Genomic DNA, 25,549 nt, shown 5'->3' on the forward strand with positions numbered 1-25,549 from the left:
AAGATTCGCAGCATTGGCAAGGGGACCCTCAGGCGCGCCGTTCCACAATGTCGAGGAAAGGGATGCGTCAACCAATGGCCGATTGGACAGCTGACTCTATTGTATTACGATATCAAAGGTGCTGTATCTGAGCGCTGAAATGCTGTGATTCATTTCTTACTCTCGTTGCCTAGCTCTACTTAAAATTCGTAGATCGCTGAACCTCTCTTTCTTTCGATGTTGCATCTGCGTCTCCCACCCAGTGAGCATACAACATGGCTGAGCCATCTCTTGTAGATCTGGCCGACCAGATCGTCAAGAGCGCTACAAAACTCCAGCAGCAACTGAAGGATCTCTCGGCTCCCCAGCCTAGTTTTGAAGCCGGCGGTCCCAAAGGCTACCCGACCGATCCAGCTATCTACGAGACCCGGGATGCCCTCATTGACGCCAGCAAAGCAATGCTGGACCTCGCCCGAGGGCCAACGGAACACATCAAATCCATCCTCGGAATTGAACGGCTCAACCTCGGGGTCCTGAGAACGGTGGACCATTTCAATATCGCCGAGATCGTTCCTCATCAGGGCTCGATCTCCTTTCCCGAGCTCTCTGCCCGGCTGAAGGTTGATCAGCCACTTCTGGAACGCTTTATGAAATATGCATTCACCATGAGGCTCTTTAGAATGACGGACGACGGGCGGATTGCCCATACCTCCTTCTCAGAAGCTCTGCCTTCGCTGTCACCCTGGACCCGCCTCGTTACCCACGAATTGTTCGCTCGCAGCGTTTCCAAGTTTCCCGAGTCCCTGGAGGTGTGGAGCGATGAACCAGCTGGCACAGACAGCCAACGTCAGCAGGTACCCTTCACGCTCGCTCACGGGATGGACTCCAAAGTGTGGAGCATGCTGGGCTCTGAGATTGGCATGGACGCATTTAGTGCCGCAATGGAAAGCTACGCCAACTCGGTCCAAGGTCTGTTCATGAAACAACTGGCACATGGATACGACTGGGCCAGCCTCGAAACCGGGCCAGTGGTCGACGTCGGCGGAGGGAATGGCTACGTGGACGTCGCGATGGCCAAGAAATTCCCGAATGTGCATTTCACCGTCCAAGACCAGGTGTCAAACGAAGCAGTCGCGAACCGTCTGATCCCAGCTGACCTGAAAGACCGCATCAACTTTCAAGTCCAGGACTTCTTCTCGCCGCAGCCTTGCGATCTGGTCCCGAAGGCTTACCTCGTGAAGTCCGTCCTGCACGACTGGCCTGACGCCGACTGTATCAGAATTTTGCAGACTTTGACGCCGGCGATGGAAAAGTATGGCACGAAACTGTTCATCGTTGACAGAGCGTTGCCATCAAAGCCGGGTGAGATCGCCATGCATGCCGAGGCGCTAGCGAGGGGCGCGGATCTAAATATGTTCAGCTTATTCGGAGCGAAGGAGAGGAGTCGGTCGGAGTGGGAGAGACTGATTGAGGGGGTACATCCTAGATTGAGGATAATGAAGTGTGAAGTGCCTAATGGCATGGTGTGGGCGCTGCTGACGATTGAGATGGTGTGATCGTAGAGCAATGAGGTTGAAGATAAGATATAAGTGACCTGGTTCACCCCTCGTCCCAAAAAGGGTGGACTGACTCTTGGCAGCCTAACGCGCTTCAAACTCGTTCTTCGGTCATCATCCAAACCTTGTGAAAAACCATCGCAATCTTAAACTTTCTGTCAGTAAAGATGCCATCGACAGATTCGAAGCGCGAAAAGGCCAGGGAAGTCGTTGATATCCTCGAAGAGATCTCTATCTTACTGGTACTACTCTCCAGCTACGAAGGTTTGCGTCTAACGCGGAGTTGCAGAACACTCAATTAGACAGAACTCAATTGTCTCTTTGTGTATCGCTCATTGAGAATGGAGTCAATCCCGAGGCCCTCGCTGTGAGTTAGACCTATGCTGTGTTGAGTCCAATACTGACAGTAAACAAGACTGCCATTAAAGAGTTGCGACGGGAAACCCAAGACCTGCACCAGGAATCAGGGATGTCTGAATAATTTCTCCCGCTTGTGGAGAAGCGTTTGCTTCATTTCAGAGAGTGGTTTTCGACGATGTCGCACCGCTCCAAATATTGTATTCGAGGGATTACGGAGTTACAACCTCCATCCTTCCGGAACAAAAAGTCTCCCTGAATCCAGCTTCGACATGATTAAGTCAAATATCATACACCGTCTCCAAAGTTCATGCTGGCATATATTCCTTATTCGGCGGAGACATACAGTCACAAGAATCGACGCCGAGGACGAAGACAAAGAAAGTCACTTCAACTTGGGAGCAGAAAGACCACATTTGGTCATGGATAAGGGACAAGGAACACTATGTCCATTGTGGAGGAGTCGCAGCGAGTCAGGGGAGTTGCTCCACGGTCATTTGGTCCCAGAGGGCAGAACAGGTTCGGGTCGGTCAATACAGAGAAAATAGCAGCCCATGAGGAAGCCAGAAAGACGATTTCATGGCCCACTGCAAAACGTGTTAGAATTTGAGAAAGCGCTTCAGGATTCTCGGCCTCAGTGTAACCGCCGAAGAATGTTTCAATAATCCCCATGCACGTGACTACTACCAAGAAGCCGGCGAAGTTGTTTCGAAGAGACGATTGCGTACCTGAAAGGAGGTTTATGCACCCTAGCAACCGTAGCCCACGCAAGATCTACGGGAGCAGGTCTTGGATGGAATTCGGAGCTGGTTGCATACCATGTAAGCAGCTTCAGCTTGCTCAGGGCCGTTGGGAAAGTTGGACGTTAGCACCGAAAGTACGAAAGCTATGACGTTGACCACCCTAAGCGTGTACCAGTGAGTGTGCGTGGCGACGATCGGGGTGTGGCTGAGATGTTTAAATCCAAGGTGCCCGGGTGTTTTTGGAGACCTTGAGTGGCGCTTAGAGGCGCCCAGAAATGACCCGCGGGTGCCAGACATGGTTAGAGGCTTGCCCCTTTGACTGGTTTTGGTGGCACGACAGCCACAGAGAGCCACTGATGGTGAAGCGAAAACCCCTGCCTCGCTCACCCCCCAGCCATTCTGGCCACACATTCGATCAGAGACACTGTTGACAAGGCCCGGTTTGAAGCAGGTCAAACATCCAAAGGTGAGTGACTTGAGGATTTCCTCCGCTTTGTTCGACATTGCTACATTTAATGTGCGCTTTACCCACTCCTCTTTCCTGACACCTACTCATCTTATTCAATCGATACCAATCCCGGACCCAAAGCCTCGCCCTCCAGTTCGCTGGTATTGACCCGACCTCTCTGCGAACATTCGCTTTTCAATTCCACTCTACATATCCATCCGATATGCGGTTGTCGTCCATTCTAACCTTGGGTTGCGCCATTACGGCATTTGTCTTGTCTCTCCTTTGCCTGCTTGCCGGTACGAGCAAGTCCTTCCTACAAGATGCCGATTTGATGACGGTGAGATACACCCCGGGAGATCAAACGACTCCTCGACTGACAAAGCGGCAGCTCAATATCTCTCGAATTGGTCACACAAGTCTATTCAATACCACTGATGGTGATGGTGGCTTGTTCGACAGTCTGGTCAATGACATCCAAGACGACATCAACGATCTTCTCAACGACGCGACTTCAGACATTGCAGAGGCTTTGGACCTGCCCGATTTCTTCAACGTGCATTTGATGAACTTCTGTCAGGGTTCTTACGCACCTAATGCCACGGCAGAAGACCCTCACCAAAACATCACCGAGTGCTCCAACTCCAGTCTGTCCTTCCATTTTGAGCCGACGAAGACCGTTGAAGAACACCTTCCTGATGGAATCACATTGGAAGATATACATTGGCCAGATGAGATTCGAGACGCGGAGAACGCAGTCAAAGTGGCCAGTATGGCGACGATTGTCTTCTATATCATCGGCACGGCATGTGCTGGTATTGGAATGTTTACGGCAGTTTGGGGAGTTCTCAACGAAAGACGCTTGACGGCTTTGATCAATGTCGGGATCGACGTGGTGAGTCACTGCCATAAGCACATTGGGAACGCAAAATTTACTGACCATGCTCGTTGAAGCTGGCTTTCCTTGCAATTGGAATAGGATCTGCCATTTCTACAGCAATCGTGGTAAAAGCCGTGGATGCCATCAACAAATATGGGGATGATATTGGAATTGCGGCGGAGATGGGAGACAAATTCCTGGGGATGACTTGGGCAGCAACAGGTCTTATGCTTCTGGCAGCCACTGTATCTCTGGTACAGTTTTGTGCAGGACGACGGAGAAGCCAGCAATATGGCGAGAAAGGAGGGTATTGAAAGGGGTGTATGGGCTGGTTTGAATACTGATTGCGATGTACCACCATGGATTGGGGTAATTGTAAGCGAGGAGGCTTGCTTGGTATTTGCTATGCTATATGATATCCATGACTGGAACCCGAGACTGCGCTAACAACCACTACTGAGAAAGATGCATTGAATTTCTTCTGTTGGTACTTCGCTACGTATCTCCAGGTCCATTCTAGTTTATGGTATGACGTAACAATACCAGATCTTCGCCCGATTTATGCCAAGCTGCGGAGCCCAGGTCACAGTTAGAGGCCGACTATTGCCATACCAGGCTAGACTGGGTCAGTCTGTCCAATCACGGTGCCATCTGTGTTTTTCCTCCCGAGTTTTGACGGCACGCGGGGCAAGCCGTTGGGCCTTTCGATCTGAGTCTTTTTGTTGACCGCACTTCCCCTTTTACCTTCTGATCCTGCGTACCCAAACACAGCTCATATCTCATAGCTCTGAAACTCACGGTCCACCCTCACGGTATGTCTATCTCCGGTTCCCTTTCGTGGGCTCAATCCTCTCGCCGAAATTCTGCCCAACGAGACGCGATCGTTACCGATAGTCTTCGTGTTCCCTCCGAGACCAGCTTCACTGACTTCTCACAGTCAACTCTGAACTGCGCAACTTGGTATATTTCCTCAACAACACCGTCCCTTCATCATGCCTGGCACCGCCGTCCACTTCGGCGGCGGCAACATCGGCCGTGGCTTCATCGCCGAGCTTCTTCATGAGAGTGGCTACGAAGTCATCTTTGTGGACGTCGTTGACGACCTCATCGACCGCATCAATTCATCCAAGTCATACAAGATCACCGAAGTCGGTGAGGAGGGGGAGAGAAGCAAGATCATTACAAACTACCGGGCCATCAACTCCAAGTACAAGATGGACGAAGTGATCCAATGCATTGCTGACGCCGATGTCGTTACTTGTGCTGTTGGTCCTTCCATTCTCAAATTCATCGCCAAACCAATTGCCGACGGTATTACTGCCAGAACCAAGTCCAAGCCGCTTGCCGTCATTGCTTGTGAGAACATGATCAACGCCACCGATGCACTGAAGGCTCTCATCATTGACGAGAAGAACATGAAGCCTGACATCCTCAAGGATCTCGAGTCCAGAGCCGAGTTTGGCAATTCTGCCATTGACAGAATTGTTCCAACCCAGCCTCCACATGCCAACCTTGACGTCCTCATCGAGAGCTTCTACGAATGGTGTGTCGAGACCACGGGCTTCAAGTCAGGACACCCGGACATCCAAGGTATCCACTGGGTCGAAGATCTCGAGCCTTATATCGAGCGCAAGCTCTTCACGGTCAACACGAGCCACGCCACGGCTGCCTACTTCGGCTACTACAAGGGTCTGAAGACCATTCACGACGCTATGGCTGATCCTGAAATCAGACAAGAGGTTCACGAGGCTCTCGAAGAGACTGCTCACCTCATCAGCGGTAAACATGGCATCACAGCTGAGGAGCAACAGAAATACGTTGACACTATTATCTCTCGTATCTCCAACCCTCATCTTGAGGATGTTCCGGTTCGTGTTGCCCGTGCACCTCTCCGAAAACTTGGTCGCAAGGAACGCTTCATCGGACCGGCCGCCCAATTGGCTGAACGTGGATACGATGTCACCGCTCTCGTTCGCGGGGTCGAGATGGCTCTTCGATTCCAGAATGTTGAAGGTGATGAGGAGAGCAAGGAATTGGCTCAAATAATGAGCACCATGTCACCAGAGGATGCAACCATCAAGCTCACTGGCCTCGAACCTAGCCACCCTCTGTACCCAAAGATCTTGGAGAAGGTGAAGCTAGTTCAGAGCGAGAAGAAATAGGTGGGAGGGGAAAACGACCGAATAAAGCGTCACGACCGTCATGAGACACGAGGACTCTTTTCGTTTCATGAGGGGTGAACAGCACGAGTGATTGACTATGGGCCTGTTTTACCTTACTCGATTCTATACGGCCTCACTTCAACTGAGATAGACTTGACAGGCACTAGTGTCCCGGAAATTTGATGGCTCCAAAAGCCTTCAATTGCTTCATTTTACAAGAATTCTCCACCGACATTCCGTTTCTGCAACCAATGAACTTGTCTTCCCGTCTTTTCTCAGGATTGTCCAAGATGCCTCTATGGGCTTTTGTTTCACTTCCCACTTCCCCGTGTCCCGGTGCCGTTTTCACTGAACTCGACCTTAGTTTGTCACAATGTCGGCCAACATGGCTTCGATACTGATGCGGAGAGACAGGACGGACTTGGTTTTGGACATATTCAAAACAGGACGACCGGGAGATAGAAGGCCCTGCCAAAAACCCGTGGACCAAGCTGTGTTGTGTTTTGTTTGGAGCTGAGTCCACGTTGGTCTGCTTAAACATCTCCGCAACTGATCTTTGTTGTTTAAACAAGAACTTGAAAACTGGAAATTTCAAGTCATCAACATCATGACTGACACAATTAATCTCTTTTCCCTCAAGGCTATGGGGGTATCGATGTGAATTTCCTAGCCGTGTATGATCGTGTGTATGTATCTTGCGCTGTGGTATATGAGTTTGGTAAAATAGGGATAGGAAGGAGATGGAGCTGGGCGCCAAAGAGAGGAAAGAGAGCGAGCCGAAGTCGAAGACGAAGTCGCTTATGCTTATCAGTTTGACCATCTCGTTTCTTAATGTGCCGGACCGTCAGGTATCGAAATGTGAGTTGACTTGTGCTCTTCGTTACCCTTCCTTGTCTATTCCACTTCAGGTCAAGGGATTCCAATTCCCATTCCTACTCTCACTCTCATTCCCCTGCTCGAACAAGAAAGAACATACCTAACAAAGGTCTCTCTTGAGGTCAGGTACTGATAAATAATTTCCAGTCGGCGTGGGCGGCCTATTCAGAAGCGTCCATCACACGACACCGAGCCTCAACATCCGCACAAACGTATTGACACCGCACTTCGTCCACACAACGTCGGTTGAATGGGTTCTTCTTGCCTTAGCGGTCGCCAGCGTCGAGCCAGGCAAAGGGATAACGATCGTCAACGTCGAGCGCGTCGTATAAGCCGCGGCCAGATTTGCTGTGGATGAGATGATGTATGGGGGTGTAGTCGTCATGATGCCACCGCCTGGGCCACATGGGGAGGGGACGTGCTCGTGGACGTCTAGGGTGACGAGGACGTGTTGTGTGCCGGCGAGGCATTGAAGAAGATCGTGACTAAGGAAAAAGGGAGGCTGGGGATGTCATGTATCCAAAATGGTCTACCAACCGGTGACAGGTGGAAGTGGAGCTTCTTCAAAATGATCCGATCGGATTCTCGAGCCCATGTTCTCTCTCATATTGGGTTTCAGTATCATCGATTGGGGTCGGAGAAGCCTGGCCCGAAGCTGTGCCCTGGGCCGTAATATTTATTTCCCCCAATTTGAACGATAACCTCGGCTGAAGAAAACTGAAGGAGCTTACTGTACATATAATGTCAAGATCGACTTTCAACCCGAACCTCGTCCGTTCCTTTCTGAAAAGATGAATTTCAATTGGAATTGACCTTGACAAGATAGGGGGGAAAATAATATAGAAATATTTAACAACAGGACTTTGGTCTTCAGCGATCCTCGACCCAGGTCTTATTTTCGAAGCAAAAACAAACCATCCATCTACGTCCCTCTGATTCCAATCCTACGTCTTTCCTCAGAAAATGTCCTCTTCAACACCTCCATCAAGTCTCAGAACTCCACCGCCCGAAACGCCGAATACAATCATCCTGTTCCCCACCCCATCTATCCTCCTGATCGTCCTGAATAACCCACGCGGGCTCAACTGCCTGTCGACCTCTATGCACTGGGCCCTCGACGCTTTGTTCTCATGGTATGACAACGAACCTAGCTTACGCTGCTGTGTGATCACGGGAATGGGACGAGCCTTCTGCGCAGGCGCGGATTTGAAAGAATGGAACGAATCGAACGCCCGGGTTGCTAAAGGTGGACAAGGCCAACGAGTCATGCCGGCAAGTGGATTTGGAGCTGTGAGTCGGCGTAGTGGGAAGAAACCTGTCATCGGCGCAATTAACGGGTTGGCCTTTGGTGGAGGCATGGAGATGGTTGCGAATATGGACTTGGTGGTCGCGGCCAAAGGGGCTCTGTTCAGTCTGCCCGAGGTCAAAAGAGGGGTGGTGGCTATCGCAGGGGCCTTGCCGAGAATCGTGAGGACGTTGGGACGACCTCGGGCTATGGAGATGGCATTGACGGGGAGGAATGTCAGTGCAGACGAGGCGAGGGAATGGGGAATGGTCAATGCCGTTACCGACGACGCTCCAGTCAATGCGGAGATTCTAGATAGGCCTGTGGTTAAAACGGCACTGGATTATGCGGAGCAGATCTGTGCCAACAGTCCGGACAGCGTCATTATCAGCCGTGCCGGCGTGGTCCTGGGCTGGGAGGACGGTTCAGCTGAGCATGGATCGTCGGCTCTTGTGGAGATTTTTGGGAAGAGACTCAACGAGGGAGAGAACATCCGCGAAGGTGTCAGAGCTTTTGTGGAGAAACGAGCTCCGCGATGGGTGGGCAGTAAGTTGTAAAGAAATATAAAATGGTGACGGAGCGAGTTCAATGGACAGGAAAAATTTTGTGTAATCTCGTTTCGTTCATGGATCCAAGATAGGGTACAGATTCATATCAAGAAGCCGGCGTCACCAACACACTGGCAGATGTTCAACACGGTTTGAATTTTTTCGGACATTTTCTGTGCCTGTAAAAACATGACAGGGTCATGGTCATGGTTTGCACACCATTCCTCCGACTCCCAGGTGTCTTTTGCCCCTCTGCGGTCCCCACCCAATCTTTGGTATTGAAATCATACAAGGAAAACAAGTGAGGTTGGAGCCTGAACTAGAAGCTACACTTGAGGCAAGTATATTCTGATAAGTGACTTCGGTGTTGGACGATGGTTTGAGAAAGTTCGAGAACGCCAATCGATCTGAGAGGAGTCACACCTTGAAGAGAGGTGGAGAGATGCATCTCACTTGGGAAATACCAACCATTGACAATGGGGACGCCTCGCTGTCAAGAGTGTGGCCAACCGTTTGAGAGCTAACAATCACAGGTTGTGGGTATCGTCGTGTGGAGAAGGGTTCCATTCATCATGCACGTTGATGTTGGGGCATTTGAGGCATACCAGCGTACTGGCCACTCTGGTTCTGTTGTTGCAATTGTTGATAGTACATGGCTTGATGTTGTTGTTCTTGAGTCATGTAGCCACCGTGTGCAGCAGGTCGAGGAATTCCCGTGGCGGCGGGAGGCATGGCAGGAACATCGTCAGGGGAAGCAACGTCATCAGGAGCATCGACACCATTCTCATTCCCGGAAGGTTCCGGAGCATTCAAGCATGCCTGGTGGTTGGTTAGTGAAGGCGAATGTCCACGTGGTGTAGATACCAACCTGGATCAGATTCTTGCCCTCGGCCTTGGTGACCAGAGGTTGGAGCTTGGGAGTGGTGAAGGTGTAGACGAGACCAGTTTCAGAGACGACCAACAGAAGGACTTGGGTTCCAGTAAGGACAGAGAGCTCGTATGCCTGCGTAAAGAGTCAATATGAGATCGCTTTTCGTGATGGCCAGATGTCGCGGACCTTCTTCATGATGCCAGCCTTTCTCTTGGAGAATGTGATGTGGCGACGTGATTTGTCTTGAATGAACTTGATCTCAATCTTTCTGCGTTCTCGTCCTCCCTTCTCATCATCATCGTCATCATCGTCACCGGCCATGGACGTTCTTGGTCGCTTGGTTCCCCGAGAATCGACACCATTGCCGGTGAGGTCGTCGCCGGGAGAAGGATGTTCAAGGCCCGCCGAAGGATCGGTGATGTCCGCCATCTTGTGTTCTTTTGGAATCAACCGAGTCTGACAAGTTGTCTACCTAAAGAAGTAAAGTGTCAATAGACGAAAGAGGAAGTCAGTGGACGGTCGGCGCACCTTTTGAGAATGGGTCGGATCAAGAAGGTTTTGGAGGATCAACCGCGATTGGTGTGATGGACTGGTGTGCGGGAATGTTAGTGAATGTAGGGCATTAGGCAAAAGAGTGAATGATACAAGACAGAGAGTACAAGTGATGATGTGCGCCGACACGGACAGGATTGGATAGGAGAAAGAAGTGAAGCGTGTCACGGGCACGTACAGGCCAAGTACAAATGCGCGATAGAACAGACTAGAGGAACCTGGGAAATGACAGGCACAGAGAGGATTGGAGTGGGATCAAGCTTTGTGGATGATGGGATGTGCAACAGTCAAACTGCAAAGGGATAGGGAAGTGGGTTTTGGGATACAAAGAAAGTAACCACTTTCTGTAAAGTATGGACTGAGAAGGAAAAGAAAAGGGTTTGGCGGTGGTAGGGACCTTGGGCCTTGATTTCTGGAGGCCAGAGGCGAGAGACGAGGAGCCAAAAGAGGAGGGAGCCTTCCGGCTGAACGGGGAGGGAAAAAAATGAAAGTGAGTGGTGTGCGATGTTTCTGATCGAGGGGGGTGGGGGGGAAAGCAGGCAGTGCAACCACAACGACCGATCACGCAAATAAAAAATCCAGCAAGGCAGAGGGCAGTGGCGGGGACGAGTGGCTTGGCGCGTTGCGCATTCTGTGGCTCCAATCCTCGAGTCTCGCCTCCTTCGCGGTGAGACTCTGGAATGGTTGGACGAGAAATGCGATCAAGGACACTCCCCGCTGTCAAAAGAACCAATTCGGGTCAAGGCGAGTCGCTCGTGTTCTCTCAAGTCTTTGTCGGGTCTCCCGTATAAGAATCGATGCTTTGGGCATGGTGCAAAAGGATGATCCTCGCTCGCCTTGGATGGAAGAGGAAAAGAGCAAACAATGAAAGACGGGAATTGATAGAACATACCGTCCCGGATAACCCAGAACAAGAATCCCCCAGCCTGGAACACGCAGGAAGAAAGTGTCTGCACCGTCGCAAGGTAGCAATTGAAGTGGTATGTATGGGGCGTTGAACAGCAAACAACAGAGGCTCAGTTGCAGTGGATGTGGAATGTGGACAGTGACAGTGGACGAGAGAGGAAAGGGAGTCGGAAAGGGCATAGCGGCAGCTGCTTGCCTTTTAAAGACTGAGGGCTCTGGGCACAGTGGACAGCAAGGTGGGTTTGGGGTGGGCTGCCACTGGCACACCTTATGCACAGCTGGAAATAGCGAAGCACAAGCACGGGGTCGACAGCAGTACCATTGGCCCGTTTGCCTGGCGGATCATTCTTTTCCCCGACTCTCCGGAGTTACCAGCACCGCTCATAGCTGCTGCTAAGTGGCCAGTGATTCTCCTATCCAGTCAGATCCACCGCGCACAATTCTGGACAGACTAAGTTAGCAGCTAACTCCCATGCTCCGCGCTATTAGCTTATTGAGCCCGCCAGGGCTAGTGCTGCTAGTTACTGATGCCAGTAGTTCATACCAACCGTTATTGCTCGGTACATCCTTTGGCTTACAATCTATTCCCCACCCAATTTGTTTTGTCGCAAGTTTCCCCCCACCGATCTCTTGCATGTGTTCCTCGAAATTACTGAAAACTGAATCCGCGTATTCTGTGCTACCTTTGTGAACGGGTATTGTTCTCTACTTGCTGTCTTCATCATCTCACCTTACGCCCAGCTACCTTCACACACCTCCTCAAAACCCTCTCTCTCCCCTCGATCCCATCCGCCCAAATCCTCCGGTCAGAGGCTTACTTCCTGGCGCACTCCCAAGTGCTAGCTCCCGATTAGCAAAACCACCTAAATCGGCTGAATCATCACAGCCACAGCTCCTTCAGCTTCCAACACTTCCTTCGGACCTCCTTATAGCCACTGGGATTCATGGGAACCATAGCATACTTACTGTGAGAACATAGTAAGCATGCATGTCGGAAACATGATATCGACACTTCTCATTTGGTATCTACATTGTCATGTCTACAGAATACCTCTCGATTCCCTCCCCATACTTGGAGTTGCTGGCACTGTTTCATGACTGAACAACCACAATTGCTCTGTGGCCTTTCGATTACCGGTTAAAAATTTGAGCAAACAAGTCAATACATGTCAACTGACCCAGCCCTCGTTATATCATGAATGCATGTGCAGTATGCATCATGGAGCAATATCTTTCCTTGCCAATTCCAAGGTCTGTCGCGAGCGCTCTCATCCGCTTTCTTGACCAACTTCAATCGACCTCTCTGCACTGAATTTTAAGCTGAAGAGCTCTTCTTTCTTTTGATGTACTTTTCCAAGACTCTTCACTCAGATTTGTCCTCAACGTCCCTAGGGCGCAAACCCATGCACATGGCATTATTATTCCCGCCACTGCAGTTTGAGGTAGATATCTGTTGACTTGACCAGTTGATTTTACTCCGGCTTTGGAGCACCGGTAACTATACCAACCTCCCAATCGATTGTCGCAAATCGATCTCACTCTCGCACTCGTCAATGCTAATGCCGCCGAATCCAGGAGTCCATCTAAAGACTTTAATTTCGTTCGATGCATGTGGAAAAAGGCCGGAGGAAATGTTTCACCAACATCGTTGGTGCCAACCGTTTGAGTTTCAGCGTCTGCAAAAGCCAAGTCATGCTCGATTTTATCAGTGCCTTTTCAGGGATCGACATAGCCTGGAATCATCAGTGCCAATCGTGGTGGTGCATTCTTGTCCTTGGACTTGTCGTTATACCACTCCTTACAGTATCCTACCGGATTGGAAATTGAAGATTCCGAAAGAACATCATATTCTTGCACGTCGAGTCGCCTCGATTGCAAATTCACACAAATCCCAAAAATGAAAGAAACCTTTCTTTGGTACCCGGCAGGTTGGGATGTGCTGTTGCAACGATCGGGACAGTCGAAGGTAGAGTCCGGGGAAAGATGACGGGTCAATGCGAAGCCAATGCGAAGCCAATACTTCTGGAACATGGGGTGACCAATGTCTAGGCCGTCTTTGTAGATCTTAACGATTCCACTGATGTTATTTACATTCAATGAGATGTCCCGGTTCGTGGCTGCCGTCTAGAGAGGTGAAATATTATGCCATCGCCTTCGAGAGCTGGGTTCAATAACTCTGTGACCTTCCACCTCAAGATAGATCAATGGATGTCTGTGTGAGACGGTATCCTATCGATAGCGCATCGAAGCTCCCTGTCTAAGAAATGTCATCAAAACTGTATCATTGCTCTAGTCCTTTTACCATCCTTTCTCGCAAACGTGCAGACATAGCAAAAAAGGGGGGGAAAAAAAGGGGGAAGAAGAAGGAAATGGAACAAAATCTCAGAAGGAAGCTATTCAAAAGCTCTAGCCATGTGGCGCCGAGATTGGGAATAGTGATGGATTTATGATCATAATGATGTCGACAACCCGGGCCAGATGCAGTGCTGTGTAGCGCTGATCTAAGAGATCATGATCACCATTGAACCTTGACTACCCCACACGGATCTCGTATGTTTAGTTGTAAGTTAACGATCCTTCGCATCCGTGCTGGCGCTGGTGCCCTGTGCTGGTGCTGGGGGATTTGAGTGGCAGTCAGCTCATTTGTAGAGTCTGAAGACCAAACGAGGAACGAACGGGTTTTAGGATAAATGCTGACTTAGTGGGATAGATCAGGTCGATATCTCTTTAATGTAGTCGGGATGGACGTGGTAGAGGACCTGAATTATTCCCACGTTAAATCGATACATGGACTTATGTAAAGTGAATGAGCGTGCTTGGTGATTTGTATACTGCATTGATCATATCTGTTCTGTCTGTCTTATCGTAATCTTGGTATCCAACCCATTCAACTCCTCTCGCACTCTACTACTCCAGATAGAGTCACCGATGGGACGGAAGACCCCAAAAACACCCCCTTCTCAGTTCAGTCTGAAAACAAACCACTACGCTCCAACACACATCTTTCCGTGACCAACCCTTGTATAGTACACAAATCGCCCCAATCCGTGAAAAGGAAAATGAATGTTACTCCCACTCTTCGGAAACATACGTCCTTCCCCTTCTCATAAATGCTTTCCAACCCCCATCTCAATCAACTCCGAATTGCGTCTGGCCACTCTACCTTCTCAAATTGGGCCATAGCCCCTCTTCTCATCGATCAGTCTGTATCGCTCTTTCTCCTTACGGTCCTTAATCAAGCACAGGCCAGCGAGCAACAATATCATATCGACAGCCACGACACCGAATAAGGCTGTGAAGACGACGTCAAGGAACTGATTCGCGTACGTGCCGAAAGGAGTCATGCAAGGACCCAAGCGTGCGGCGGTCGCGGCGCTGGTGCAGGTTTGGTCCCTGACAAAGAGGGCCGGGTTATCATAGCCACAGCATTGGAATTTGGCTTGAAGCATGGTCTGGATTTGAGGGGTCTGCTTATTCCAGATCGGGGCGAGGTTCTTGTGTGTTTCCAACGTGGAAAACCAGATGGCGAGCCCAATACCGAGGGTCAAAAGTGCTGCAAGGATGACACCACAGGCATGAAGTTTGAGGTAGGTTCGGTTGGATTTCATGAAGAAGGCCGGAACGGAGAGGAGGAAAGTGATGAACATGATCACCGAGTTGGCCTCGCTCGCTTTGACACGGTTTGTTAGTACATCGTAGGCAGAATAAAAGAGGGGAGATATGGGGTCCAGTTTACCTGTCAGCGGGCAATGGTCAAGAAGAAGATTCTGTGCGATATTGCTCACGTTGGTGTTATTTTTGATGCTGGCTTCAGTGTAGAGTGGAAGGAAGAGGTGCAGGCCGGCGCAGAGGAGGAAGAGAATATCGAAGCCGATGAAGACGAGGAGGATTTTGTTCGCCATCACTGGATTTTTGGGGTAGACTGCTATGCGAACGGGTTGCAGCTGGTGGTATTTTTCGATTCGAGGAAACGTCTATATGTGTTCAAGAAGTGAAAGGACGAGACCTGCTCGACAAGACACTGCTGTTCGTGCTCGATCTGGTCGAGCGTGAGGAGGCCAGCGAAGGGAATGACAAAGAGATGAGAAAAGAGAATGAAACACCCAAAGAAACGGAGAAGAAGAGAGAAAGTAACACAACGCAGGCAAAAGGAGGGTCAAGCCAGTGTCAGGGGCCATAGTTGGTGATGGTTGAAGCATGGCCATGACAAAGGGGGCGCTTCAGGTGTTGAGTTGTTTCAGAGTTGCTCCACTGAGGGTTGCGTGTTTGCTCGGTGCTGTCCAAATCCTCATTTGATAGTGGTGTATGTATGGCTGGGACGTCGCGGAGAGTCTCGTCAGAATATCATTTTCAGGTGAACTGGAATTGGGAGAGGAGCAACAGACGGAGGATGGCTTGCGCATGATGGTACGGAACCAGTTTTGATGGAGAGGAAATGGGAGAGGAACCTGCGCACGGGCCATTTTGACGACGCAAGCGGCAGGGCCACATACGTGATCACGTGCGTATGGCTTTTCTTCGTTGAGGCTCGAGGGGTCGGAACGGTAGAAGCTTTTTCCCATACGAAAGACTGCATCAAGTTATCGACAAGTGTGAACCACAGTTCATCTTCAAGAAGTGGTATCTAGATGCATACACCCGGTGTCTGGTTTCGAGCTGAGGGTTCTTGATGGATTTTTTAGGGGATTCTTTACAATACCATCAATGGGTCTTGAGCTCTTTCACAGAAGAGTTACGCGCCAACGGAAATCCCTTCCTCCCTGCCTGCATGAAACCTTCTGCCTCCAGCCACTTCACAGCAGATCCAGAGTTCTTGGCCGCTGTGTGCTCCTGGAGGAATGAGTCGTCCGGAAGCGGCTGCACTCTCCAAGATACAGAAGGGGATGACTTGTATACCAATCAACCCGCTTGACCCCTTCTCAGACCCAATTACACGAATTAAATATTCTTTTAATTCCATCCTTCGTGCCCTTCAGGGACACGACCTCAGTGTTTGTTCTCTTGGACTCCTCCAACTCGAACAACGCCTGTCAACGAAGCCCCCAGCTATTCAGAACCCATTACTGCAAAAACCCAATTTTTCCAGCATATGTTACATCAAGGTGTACGTCAATCATTCGTTGAAGCGAATCTTTCCCCCTCTCTCATCTCAGGGACGCAGATTTGGCTTGTTTCCAATTGATGGAGAAGTTGAATTCAAGGCGAAGCAATCTCTACTCTCTTCATATCGTCTGCTCACGTGATCATCGTGTTCGGCCATTCCAAATGCTCCTGCCAGGCTTCAGGGATCGATTCTTTGATCGTATCGAGCATATAGTGGGCCCATCCGTTGATAAACCACGTATCGTTCGAATCGGTGGACTCGCCCCAATATATGAGAACGCAGTAATGTGCTAGAATGATCATCGCCTCGGGTTGCTTTTCGCCCAGGAGGTCAAGAAACTTGGGCGAGAGATTGAGCGGCCACACAAACGTGGCCAGGATTGTGCCATCGCCGCGAGTCTTAAGTAGAGAGGCTTGAATGAACGTGCTGAGTAGGGAATGGATAGCAAGGTCGTACGCTTGAGCAATTTCTTTGTCATGCTCCACAGAACTGCAAATCCGGAATAGTTTTGTGATTTGATCGATGTCTGGGAATCCGTAGGCTGCGGTGGTCTCAACGTGTGCCATTTCGTCTAACAAAGGTTTGAGGAAGCTACATCGGATCGTTTCGGAATGCATATTGAGCACAGAGTTTGCTCCTCGGAGCAGGTAGAACCAGTGGAGCACATCCGTGTTGAAGTCCTTAGGTTTGTCTTTGGTGCTTGACGCGAATGCAAGAACAATCAGTAGACAGGAGAAGGCGAAGAGTGCGTGACAATTGGTTTCATCCACATGCGTCAATGTATCTTGAAACTCTGTCAGGCCAATCCCTTGATGAGCGGTCCCAATCAGTTCATATTCGACTTTTCTTTCAGGATGAATATACCCCAAATGGAAAGCTGATACGGCCAAAATGCCTCTGAGCAGAAAATGATGCTTGAACCCTAGTTTTACAGCATGAATCTGCCACAGCGCGCGCGCCTCGGGCGTTTGGCCACTGGCCAGGTCCGTTGCGACGACACTGGTGAAATGGTGCATCAACTTCAGGTCAGTTATATCGAGATCAGTTGTCTCCTTGGTACTGAGGAGGTCCGGTTGCTGGAAGGGATCGAGCATGTGTTGGGATGGCGTGCACTGCCCTCCGTGCACGGATGTTGGCTGGCCAGACTGCTGGCGACCATCGGAGGTATTGTTGGGGGATCCACTGGCACCAGGAGATAGCGAGAAATCGCAAAATATTTGGCGACGTTCACAGTTGTTGCATATTGGGTGATGCTCGTTGCACTGTCGATGGACGTCAGCATCTCAAGTGAAGAGCCAGCGGATTTATGGCAGGCCGACCTTGATGCGACGAACCTTGCATTGACTGCAACCGTTCTTTGATTTCGTATGAGAGCGTCGTTGATTCTTTGGCGGCATGAGAGGAAGGATGTTGCGGTATAGTCGGCAATTATAAACCTGGAACAATGTGGGTTCTCATGACAGCCGGCGGGATCTCGGAGGTGGAGATGATGACTCGAGGATCCGGTTGAGTAGGGAAAAGGCCCTAATACTTATGGGCTTTGTCAAGTGCTTTCAGAGCGTAAGTCTGAGCGCACGCAACAAAAAAAAATCAGGGTAAGTTCTCGAGATTGTAGACAACGCGACAAGAAGGGATCGGCATTTGGTTAACAGGCTGCCACAAATTCAGGATTCCACGCGGCTAAATTACTAAGACTAAAGGAAGCCGCCGCCAAGGTAATGTAAGATAGCTGGCCAGTAAAGCCACAAGCCTTGAGAGCATTATCAGCCTCGGGGCCCATCTGGAATTGAGGTTAGTCACTAAAGAGGCCGACACAATCTTTTTACGTCTGTGGTGAGTGCGCGGTAATACCTGGCTACACTGGAGCCGAATCACCAGCTACCAGTTCTTTGGCCTTTGCGACTTGTTCTGGCGTTGTCTTTTCTCCTTCAACACAGTCCGCCTCCTCAACTTCCAGGCTCGATTGTTGTCTGCTCGATTCTCCCAGAACTTCTTCTCGAATTCGCTTTGCTTCCGAGATGGCGTCTCACTGAGCGGTTGGTACCCTTTAGATTGGTCACTGGGAGCTGCTTCTGCGTCCTGATCGTGACCATCTTCTTCCAGTTCGTCATCTCCTGGCAGACACGAACTGCCATAGCCGTTGAATCGGCTCGGATGCGCTGTATCAGGTGTGGGTGCAGCGCTTCGCAGTCCTCTCATGCGTAGGTCCTGGGAACTGAAGGGCGTGCCTGGAATACTAGTGTCTTCATCGATATCATCATTGTTCCCAGACTCAAAGAACGAGAATGATGTCGTTACTTCCAGGGTCGGTTTTGCGATGTCCTGTGAGGTCGGTTTGCTCGGCTTCTTGAAGAGAGCCTCTAAAGGATGAACATCTGGTTCTCTATTCGGTTTGTCGTCGCTTGCAGAAGCTGAATAGGCTCTATCCCTTTCTGATGCACTTGCCCCTGTCTCCACATCTGACTTTGAGTCGGATGGAGAATCCGAACTGGAGCCAGAGCTGCTCGTTTCATCATCCGCCTCAGCGGGGGGGAGCCTAGTCTCTTGTAGGTCTTGATCACTTTTCTCTTCATCATCGTCATCATTGGATGATGTGGACACGCCGCAGTCTTGATCGGGATGCTTTGCTTCTTGTCGATTGGTATTGTTTGCCGATTTCATTGCCTCACGTTTCTTCAGAATGCGCTCGCTCTCCTTCTCAACAGTCCGGCCGGTCTCATCAATCCATCCTTGCCCCTCAACATATTCGAGATTTCCCTTGATACACCATCCAACGTCTTCTCTGAGAAAGGATGGTTGAATTGTTGACTTCTCAAATTCGTGCACCACGTACTCATCATTGCTCTTTTTCTTTTTGCCCTTGCCTTTTCTGGCTGCTGACACAGGTTCGGCCTTATTTGGAAGTAATTTCGTCCGAAACAAGAGCTCATTCTTGTCCGAAAATTTTGAGGTCGAAGACGGCTTCTTGCCTTTGCTCATTTTGCCAGATATCGTGGAGCTCGACTCGGTCCAGCCGCGCTTTACTTTGCGATCCAAGGGCAGCTCGTGTCCTGAAATGACATTGCGATCCTTCTTGGTTTTCTTTGCTCCCGTGATAGTTCCATCTTTTGCAGGTTCTTCCACGGCCTCTTCAACACGCCTGCGCTTCTTAGGTCGCGCCTCTTCAATCTTCATCTTCTTACCCTTCAATATGGTGCCATGGAGTTTCTTCTTGACCTTCTCTGCTTCCATCGTTGGGAGTTCCAGGTAGCCGTAGTTGTTTTCTGGAAACGTTTGGATCGTGTGATAGGATATGTTCGAGACTGTACTGAGTAGGTTTGGGCCGACCACGGCATGAAGTAAGTCGGGAGAAAAAGGGGTTATGTGCAGTCGCATAAATCCACCGGTCATAACGAAGTCATCTCAGAACGGAGGTGCTGGAGAGTCGGCCACGATGATTTCCTTTGGCGCCTATTAGTACGGCTGGGATGTCTTCAGGGCAAAAACGTCAACTTTTTGCTGTTAACCAAGCTGGGGGCGGTCTAGGCGTGGAGGGGTGCTGCAAATGGGTCTGGTCTGCCGGCTTGACGCTTCAACATCGGCACGCGGGGCACTTACCACCTAAGAGGAACGGTATCCTTAGCATCGGCAAGGGCGGCAACCCTCACAGCGAAACTAAGCAAGCTTGGACAGGTGTTGTTACTACTTAGTAGAGGCCAAAGGTGGGTCGCCCACTCCGTATCGTTAACTTATCGTTCAAGTCAAGTTATGAAGTCCGGATGACAACAGGCCATGATCTGTGCCAGTGTCCTGCTCTCCAACACCCTCACACCCACCGGGAATCCAGCGACAGGTAAAGTGCTGAGGTTAAATCGGCAGGAAACTTGGCGGCTTCCTGCGGGCTGCTCTTGTCCTCCGTTGTCTTTGCTGCTGCATCATTGCGTACGTCAATCCCCATCCACCGCCCTCGCATGGACTGTTATGTGAGATCACTCCACAAGAGTTTACATCATTTACATCTTTACTTCTTCCCTTTTGGTGTAGCTGCCACCGACTTCTATCCTGACTTGTCATTCTCTCATCTAGTGAAACACTCCGCTAAACCCGGAGACCACCTTTGGCTCCCCAGGGAACTTCGACGATCGCCGCCCTCGAATACGAACGCATCTGTATTTCGGCCTAGGCCTTCCATGCTTGTCGCCGGGAAAACAAGGTAGACATAAAATGTGGCGATGATAACGCAGTGCTGGTGTGGACAAGCAGTGGGAGGTTGCTCAGTCACCCAGAGATACAGTCAAAATGGGAAATTCGCAGACCAAAGAAGCACGTGGGCAGGGCTCTTCTGGCTCTAGAGTCGGTGGCAGCGCCAGCGCAGCCTCTCGACAAGACGGACAATCCAATGGCTCCGAGTCTTCTCTACGGCCTTTGTATTCGTCTCGACAGCGGAGAGGGAGTCGACCTGATTTCTCTTTTCTCGGCATTGGCGGAAATAGTGATCCGGATGCTTCCTCGCTCGAAACAAGGCGAGAGACCAAACAGGAGAGAGAGGCAAGGAAGGCGGAGAAAGAACGAGCGGCAAGGATTAAGGAGCGTGAACGTAGTATGAGAGAGGAACATGTCGATGGCGGTTACCTTGTAACCCAGGGCGTCTACGTTGGTCCTGAAGATTTTAGCAAAGCAATTGTTCGACAACTTATGGTGAGTGCTTCTAAGTGTCGCAGACAGACATTAGACTGACGATTGATAATAGATCGAGCGCCGGCTGGCTCCATTTTGGAGAGGCTTGAACGATTTCTCAGACTCATGGGCAGAACATCAACTCATGGCGGCTGCCAGAGGTATGGCGATCCCTCCAGCGGACGAGGTGCCTCCGGAACTCGAATACCGGCTCACCAAAAATCCACTGTCGGATAAGACCAAGGAAGCTTCTCTTAAAAATCTTACAATCCCCATTGGGCCAAGGTCACAATCATTCCAGTCGGACAGTTCAGCTCCGCTTTCGCCTGCTCCGAACTCTCTACCGCTTCCTTCACCGGCATCACCACCACCCTCTGGTTCGCCAAACACCAACATCTTTAGGAGCCGCGCCAAAACATTAGCATCTCTAACTACGTCCTCGCGAGGTAATTCTCAGGCCGAGATGGCACCTCGAGAATTTCAGTTACCTCCGGACCCATTTGTCAACGGACAGCCGATTGAAGTTTATCTATACAAGGATGCTTCGGAATGCCCGATCTGCTTCCTGTACTATCCTCCATACCTAAACACGACGAGGTGTTGCGAACAGCCGATCTGTTCGGAATGTTTTGTACAAATAAAACGACCAGATCCACATCCTCCAGAACATGAGCAGCCAGATCCTAATGCTCCTCCCATTTCCGAAGCTGAGCGTGAAGCGCAAGCAGAGGGCCTACTTGTTTCTGAGATTGCAACATGTCCGTATTGCAAAACCCCAGATTTTGGTATCACATACACACCGCCACCGTTCCGCCGAGGCCTCACGTACGGTGCTGGATCTCAACCATATCAAGCCATGTCAGCAATGTCCTCACAGACCTCACTTTCTTCAGGGAACTTGTCTCCGGGCCCTGGCCGAAGGCGTGGGACCTCCCTTTCTGCAAATGCCCCCGAGGTCATTACCACAGACAAGATCCGCCCAGACTGGGCGACAAAGCTGGCAGCAGCACGGGCGCATGCTGCTCGACGATCTGCAGCGGCTACGGCATTACACACTGCAGCATATCTTATGAACGGTCAGGGTCCCGAGTCTCGAGCTTTTACAACTTTCGCCCGACGAAGTATGCTTAGACGTCCCACGTTAGAAGGCGCGGAGAACGGACCGAGCGCAAACCTGAGCGCTCTTGCAATGCTGGCAGAGAGACATGCCGCTCGTCAACAGGAACAATCAACTGTAGACTCTCGGAACCCTTTCCTCCCTCCCCCACGTGGCAGCAGTTCTCGAAGGAGTCGTATGGACGATTTGGAAGACATGATGATGATGGAGGCTATTCGGTTGAGCCTAGCCTCGGAAGAAGAACGTCGCAAGAAAGAAGAAAAGGAAGCACGCAAAGAAGCAAAGAAGAAAGAAAAGGAGAATAAGAAGGCAGAAAAGGCTGCTCGTAAGAACAGTCCTCTTACCATGAACTCCAACATCAGCAATGGTGACGGATCGAGCAGTCTGATGGAAAGATCCCAGAGCAACCTCTCTCTAGGTTTAGACGACGACTCCACCACAGATAAGGGCAAGGGTGTCGAGCGCAGCGAAACTCCTCCCGCGGAAGGAACGAAGATTGAAGACGAGACCCCTCGACCATCCTACATCCCCGCTTTATCACTTTCTGGCACGAGTCAAGAATCTTTGGCGTCTTCCATCCCAATCCCTGCTTCGGCTGAACCATTTCGTCGGTCTCATCTCCGACAAATGTCCAATGCATCATCAACTTCGTCTTCATTTGTCGAATCGGGCCCGGCGGCCACGTTTCCTGGCACAGGAACGCCACCGCCAGGAAGTCTGGAGCCGATGTTCAATTTCAGGAGTCTTGCTGCAATGATCGGCGAAGATGAGAAAGGAGAAGATAGTACACATGTCGAAAATGCCGACCGAGATCACTCTCCCAGCTCTCTCGAGAATATCCAGGGCCAGTTTTCTTCAGCAAAAGGTGGAGAATGCGCAGAGCCTGAAGATATGAGTCCCAGTGGGGCATCTGATTCGGACTCCAAAAAGGAAACCGAGGAGGATCCAAGTATGAGGAAAGGGAAAACTGTCGTCGAAACTTCTGCAGCGGTGTCCAATGTCTGAAACTGGAAACACGCAGTCTTGCTGGCAGGGAGGAATCAGGGATGGTCGGCAGACCTGTCGAATGGCTTTGATGGCAGGGAAAGCGAATGCGGCCAAAGCTGTTGAGAGCTGTCTCTTTTGTTGCAACTATAGATCGTTGGAATTTTGGTGCGACGTACATGGATGTTGGTCTGGTGGATTTTGTCAATAACCCTTCCCAAATGATGACTGAAGGGCATAGCTTCAGAGGGTTTCGGACCGGAGGTGGCAGGAAGAAACCCAAGTGGATTGCATTACCAAGAGATAGAAATTTGGCAGATTTAAAAGAGTATTCATGCTATCGCCCAGTTGGAGTTCGAGATCTGCTTGTGTCTGGAATCTTGGAAACGCCGCAAGGAAATGCTTAGGCCGGGAGCTGTGATTGGCTGAGGGCGACGCGACATTTCAGGTGGCCACGACCACTTGACAACCAAGTACTGCAACCTGTTATTCTCGCCCAAACACTACGATACCCTCGTCTGAGTTGATTCCTTCCGGTCCCCTATATAGACAGGACCGCTGAGACGCTCCTCTTGATATACTCCTTTCGCACGCGGCCGCTGGAAACTGACTGACGTTTGGATTTCTTTTCCCATGGCCTGCCTCTAGAACACTCGCCAGCTTTGTCCTCTCACCTTCTCTACACTTCGGTATTCACGCCCTTTGCAGTGTACGAAATCAGGGTAAAATGGCCCCAGACTTGAATTCTGTTCCAAGATCACCTCGAGGCACCTCAAACCCACCACCTTCCGGCACACTCCCCGCTCCCGCACCGAGTTCTTCGCAGGCTGCATCGAGACGAACTTCGACACAAATGCTACCCCCTCCTCTTCCCCAGAACAACAGTTTACCGAGCTCGCCTCGGCCTGCACAGGCTACAATGATGGACAATACCGGGGTTGGCGTTGGACCAGGTCAGTCGAGAGGAACCGGTCTTCCACGAGCCTTTGCTGATTGACCTAAATAGGGCCCATTAGACACCCTCGGCCTCTCACTGCAGCGGAATTACACTTGGAATTAGAGAAAGAACAAGAGAGCATTGTGAGCACGGTCAGCTAATAGGAATGGGGTGCTGAGGCTAACGTGGACTTAGGTCAATCGTCTTACACGCGAACTATCTGCTCTGCGTGCCCAGACAGCATCCGTTGCTTCTACAACCTCGTCCACATCCGACCATTTCTTCTCTTCCAATGACCCGTATATGTCCACGACTGGTACTGCTGCAACAATCATCCCAATCACTGCGCGTCGTCATCGATCTTCTTCGAACTTGTCCACACGCTCCGCGCGATCCATTCGGGACAGTCTTGCCAATGCTGCCAATACCAGTGTCTCCGGTGTCGCCGCACCTCGAGATCAAAGCGTCCAGGCAAGCAGTCGCCCTAGTATGGAAATCACCCGACCAGACGTAAGTCGTCAAAATTCCACGTCCGCGTCAGGCTTCCGTTCGAGTTCTATCACCTCATCACCGCACATGAGCCAGAGTGCTTATGCATATCCACATCGGAGCTCTGTATCTTCAAATGCGCTGAACTTGACGACATCTGCAGCAGACTCTGCGCCTTCGTCTGCCTTTCCTCGGAGTCCAAGTTCCAGCGCTGCCGTCGCGGCCGCGAGGTATGAGGAGGCTGCCCTTCAGCGTGCAGAGCTTGAGGCCGTTAAGCGTGAGAATGAGGTTCTCCGGGCAAGGGTGAAGGAATTGGAGAAGAGCCTCCAAAGAGCAAATGAGACTTCTATTTCTGCTTCCTCATCATAACATTGAGCCTTAGTCGGATGTTACGGTGGAGCGAAGAAAAGCCATTTCTGGAGCGAGGAAAACCGGTCGTGTTTAACACGTCCGGTTGGACTGAGCAAATACGACGACGATGACGACAACGAACGATGGACGATTGCAAATGCAAGCACGAGAATGATGTGCTAAAGGATGACCCAAAGGGAAATGTGATAAATTCAGAAATGCGAAGGGAATAGGGCAAGCATGCAAAGGTGTTTCAGGAGTTCTTTTGTACGTTTCTCACTCTTCTTTCTTCGAACGAATCGAAAAGCTAGGACCTCATTGGAATGGAAATGAAAATTTGCTATCACACGGTCTCATACGGCGCCTCTCTTAGTAGTGCGACCCGGCCGCGGTACCCGGTTTTCCAAATTTGTCTGGAAACCCGTACCAAGACACTTTGCTAGAGCCAAAAAGATGGTTAAAGCTATCAAATGACGGTCCCGTGATGGGAAACAATCGTTTTCTAATAATGGAATACGTCGTCCTCTCAGCGCATATCGTTGAGCAATTTGAAAATATCTGGCGGCTAAGTAGTGTAGAAAGACAAGTCGATAGAAGGTTTTTGAATGGACAGGTCAATGCAGGACGAATATCAGAAGTCGTTTGATTGAGATATTAATCAATGACATTGAGACCTCATATGCCAACAGTCCATACCTTACTCTGGTCCTCCCACGGCTCCCAGAGAACTGTCTGGGCCAATGCCTGG

General features: G+C 50.5%; 10 protein-coding genes across 10 annotated transcripts; 6 read left to right on the top strand and 4 right to left on the bottom strand.

Annotated features, from left to right (window-relative positions):
• Positions 1-254: 254 nt before the first annotated feature.
• On the top strand, positions 255-1,535 carry Z518_01057 (uncharacterized protein; the record flags this gene model as incomplete). Its single annotated transcript, XM_013421658.1, has 1 exon — positions 255-1,535. The coding sequence occupies one exon, from the start codon at positions 255-257 to the stop codon at positions 1,533-1,535; it is 1,281 nt and encodes a 426-aa protein (XP_013277112.1).
• Positions 1,536-3,306: 1,771 nt separating this feature from the next.
• Positions 3,307-4,277, top strand: Z518_01058 (uncharacterized protein; the record flags this gene model as incomplete). The annotated part of the gene is made up of 3 exons (XM_013421659.1): positions 3,307-3,423; positions 3,475-3,978; positions 4,038-4,277. 3 exons carry the CDS (start codon positions 3,307-3,309, stop codon positions 4,275-4,277), a joined length of 861 nt encoding a protein of 286 aa, XP_013277113.1.
• A 678-nt stretch (positions 4,278-4,955) lies between these two features.
• Positions 4,956-6,125, top strand: Z518_01059 (uncharacterized protein; the record flags this gene model as incomplete). Its single annotated transcript, XM_013421660.1, has 1 exon — positions 4,956-6,125. The coding sequence occupies one exon, from the start codon at positions 4,956-4,958 to the stop codon at positions 6,123-6,125; it is 1,170 nt and encodes a 389-aa protein (XP_013277114.1).
• A 1,839-nt stretch (positions 6,126-7,964) lies between these two features.
• Positions 7,965-8,843, top strand: Z518_01060 (uncharacterized protein; the record flags this gene model as incomplete). The annotated part of the gene is made up of 1 exon (XM_013421661.1): positions 7,965-8,843. One exon carries the CDS (start codon positions 7,965-7,967, stop codon positions 8,841-8,843), a length of 879 nt encoding a protein of 292 aa, XP_013277115.1.
• Positions 8,844-9,404: 561 nt separating this feature from the next.
• Z518_01061 (uncharacterized protein) lies at positions 9,405-10,134 on the bottom strand (the record flags this gene model as incomplete). Its single annotated transcript, XM_013421662.1, has 3 exons — positions 9,405-9,653; positions 9,703-9,837; positions 9,892-10,134. 3 exons carry the CDS (start codon positions 10,132-10,134, stop codon positions 9,405-9,407), a joined length of 627 nt encoding a protein of 208 aa, XP_013277116.1.
• Positions 10,135-14,330: 4,196 nt separating this feature from the next.
• Positions 14,331-15,065, bottom strand: Z518_01062 (uncharacterized protein; the record flags this gene model as incomplete). The annotated part of the gene is made up of 2 exons (XM_013421663.1): positions 14,331-14,833; positions 14,900-15,065. 2 exons carry the CDS (start codon positions 15,063-15,065, stop codon positions 14,331-14,333), a joined length of 669 nt encoding a protein of 222 aa, XP_013277117.1.
• A 1,333-nt stretch (positions 15,066-16,398) lies between these two features.
• Positions 16,399-17,664, bottom strand: Z518_01063 (uncharacterized protein; the record flags this gene model as incomplete). Its single annotated transcript, XM_013421664.1, has 2 exons — positions 16,399-17,529; positions 17,587-17,664. The coding sequence occupies 2 exons, from the start codon at positions 17,662-17,664 to the stop codon at positions 16,399-16,401; spliced, it is 1,209 nt and encodes a 402-aa protein (XP_013277118.1).
• Positions 17,665-18,145: 481 nt separating this feature from the next.
• Z518_01064 (uncharacterized protein) lies at positions 18,146-19,657 on the bottom strand (the record flags this gene model as incomplete). Its single annotated transcript, XM_013421665.1, has 1 exon — positions 18,146-19,657. The coding sequence occupies one exon, from the start codon at positions 19,655-19,657 to the stop codon at positions 18,146-18,148; it is 1,512 nt and encodes a 503-aa protein (XP_013277119.1).
• An 888-nt stretch (positions 19,658-20,545) lies between these two features.
• Positions 20,546-23,045, top strand: Z518_01065 (uncharacterized protein; the record flags this gene model as incomplete). Its single annotated transcript, XM_013421666.1, has 2 exons — positions 20,546-20,944; positions 20,997-23,045. The coding sequence occupies 2 exons, from the start codon at positions 20,546-20,548 to the stop codon at positions 23,043-23,045; spliced, it is 2,448 nt and encodes an 815-aa protein (XP_013277120.1).
• A 706-nt stretch (positions 23,046-23,751) lies between these two features.
• On the top strand, positions 23,752-24,819 carry Z518_01066 (uncharacterized protein; the record flags this gene model as incomplete). Its single annotated transcript, XM_013421667.1, has 3 exons — positions 23,752-23,977; positions 24,031-24,104; positions 24,157-24,819. The coding sequence occupies 3 exons, from the start codon at positions 23,752-23,754 to the stop codon at positions 24,817-24,819; spliced, it is 963 nt and encodes a 320-aa protein (XP_013277121.1).
• Positions 24,820-25,549: the final 730 nt, after the last annotated feature.

This window comes from Rhinocladiella mackenziei (assembly GCF_000835555.1).
Source record: "Rhinocladiella mackenziei CBS 650.93 unplaced genomic scaffold supercont1.1, whole genome shotgun sequence".
NCBI classification, from domain to species: Eukaryota; Fungi; Ascomycota; class Eurotiomycetes; order Chaetothyriales; family Herpotrichiellaceae; genus Rhinocladiella; species Rhinocladiella mackenziei.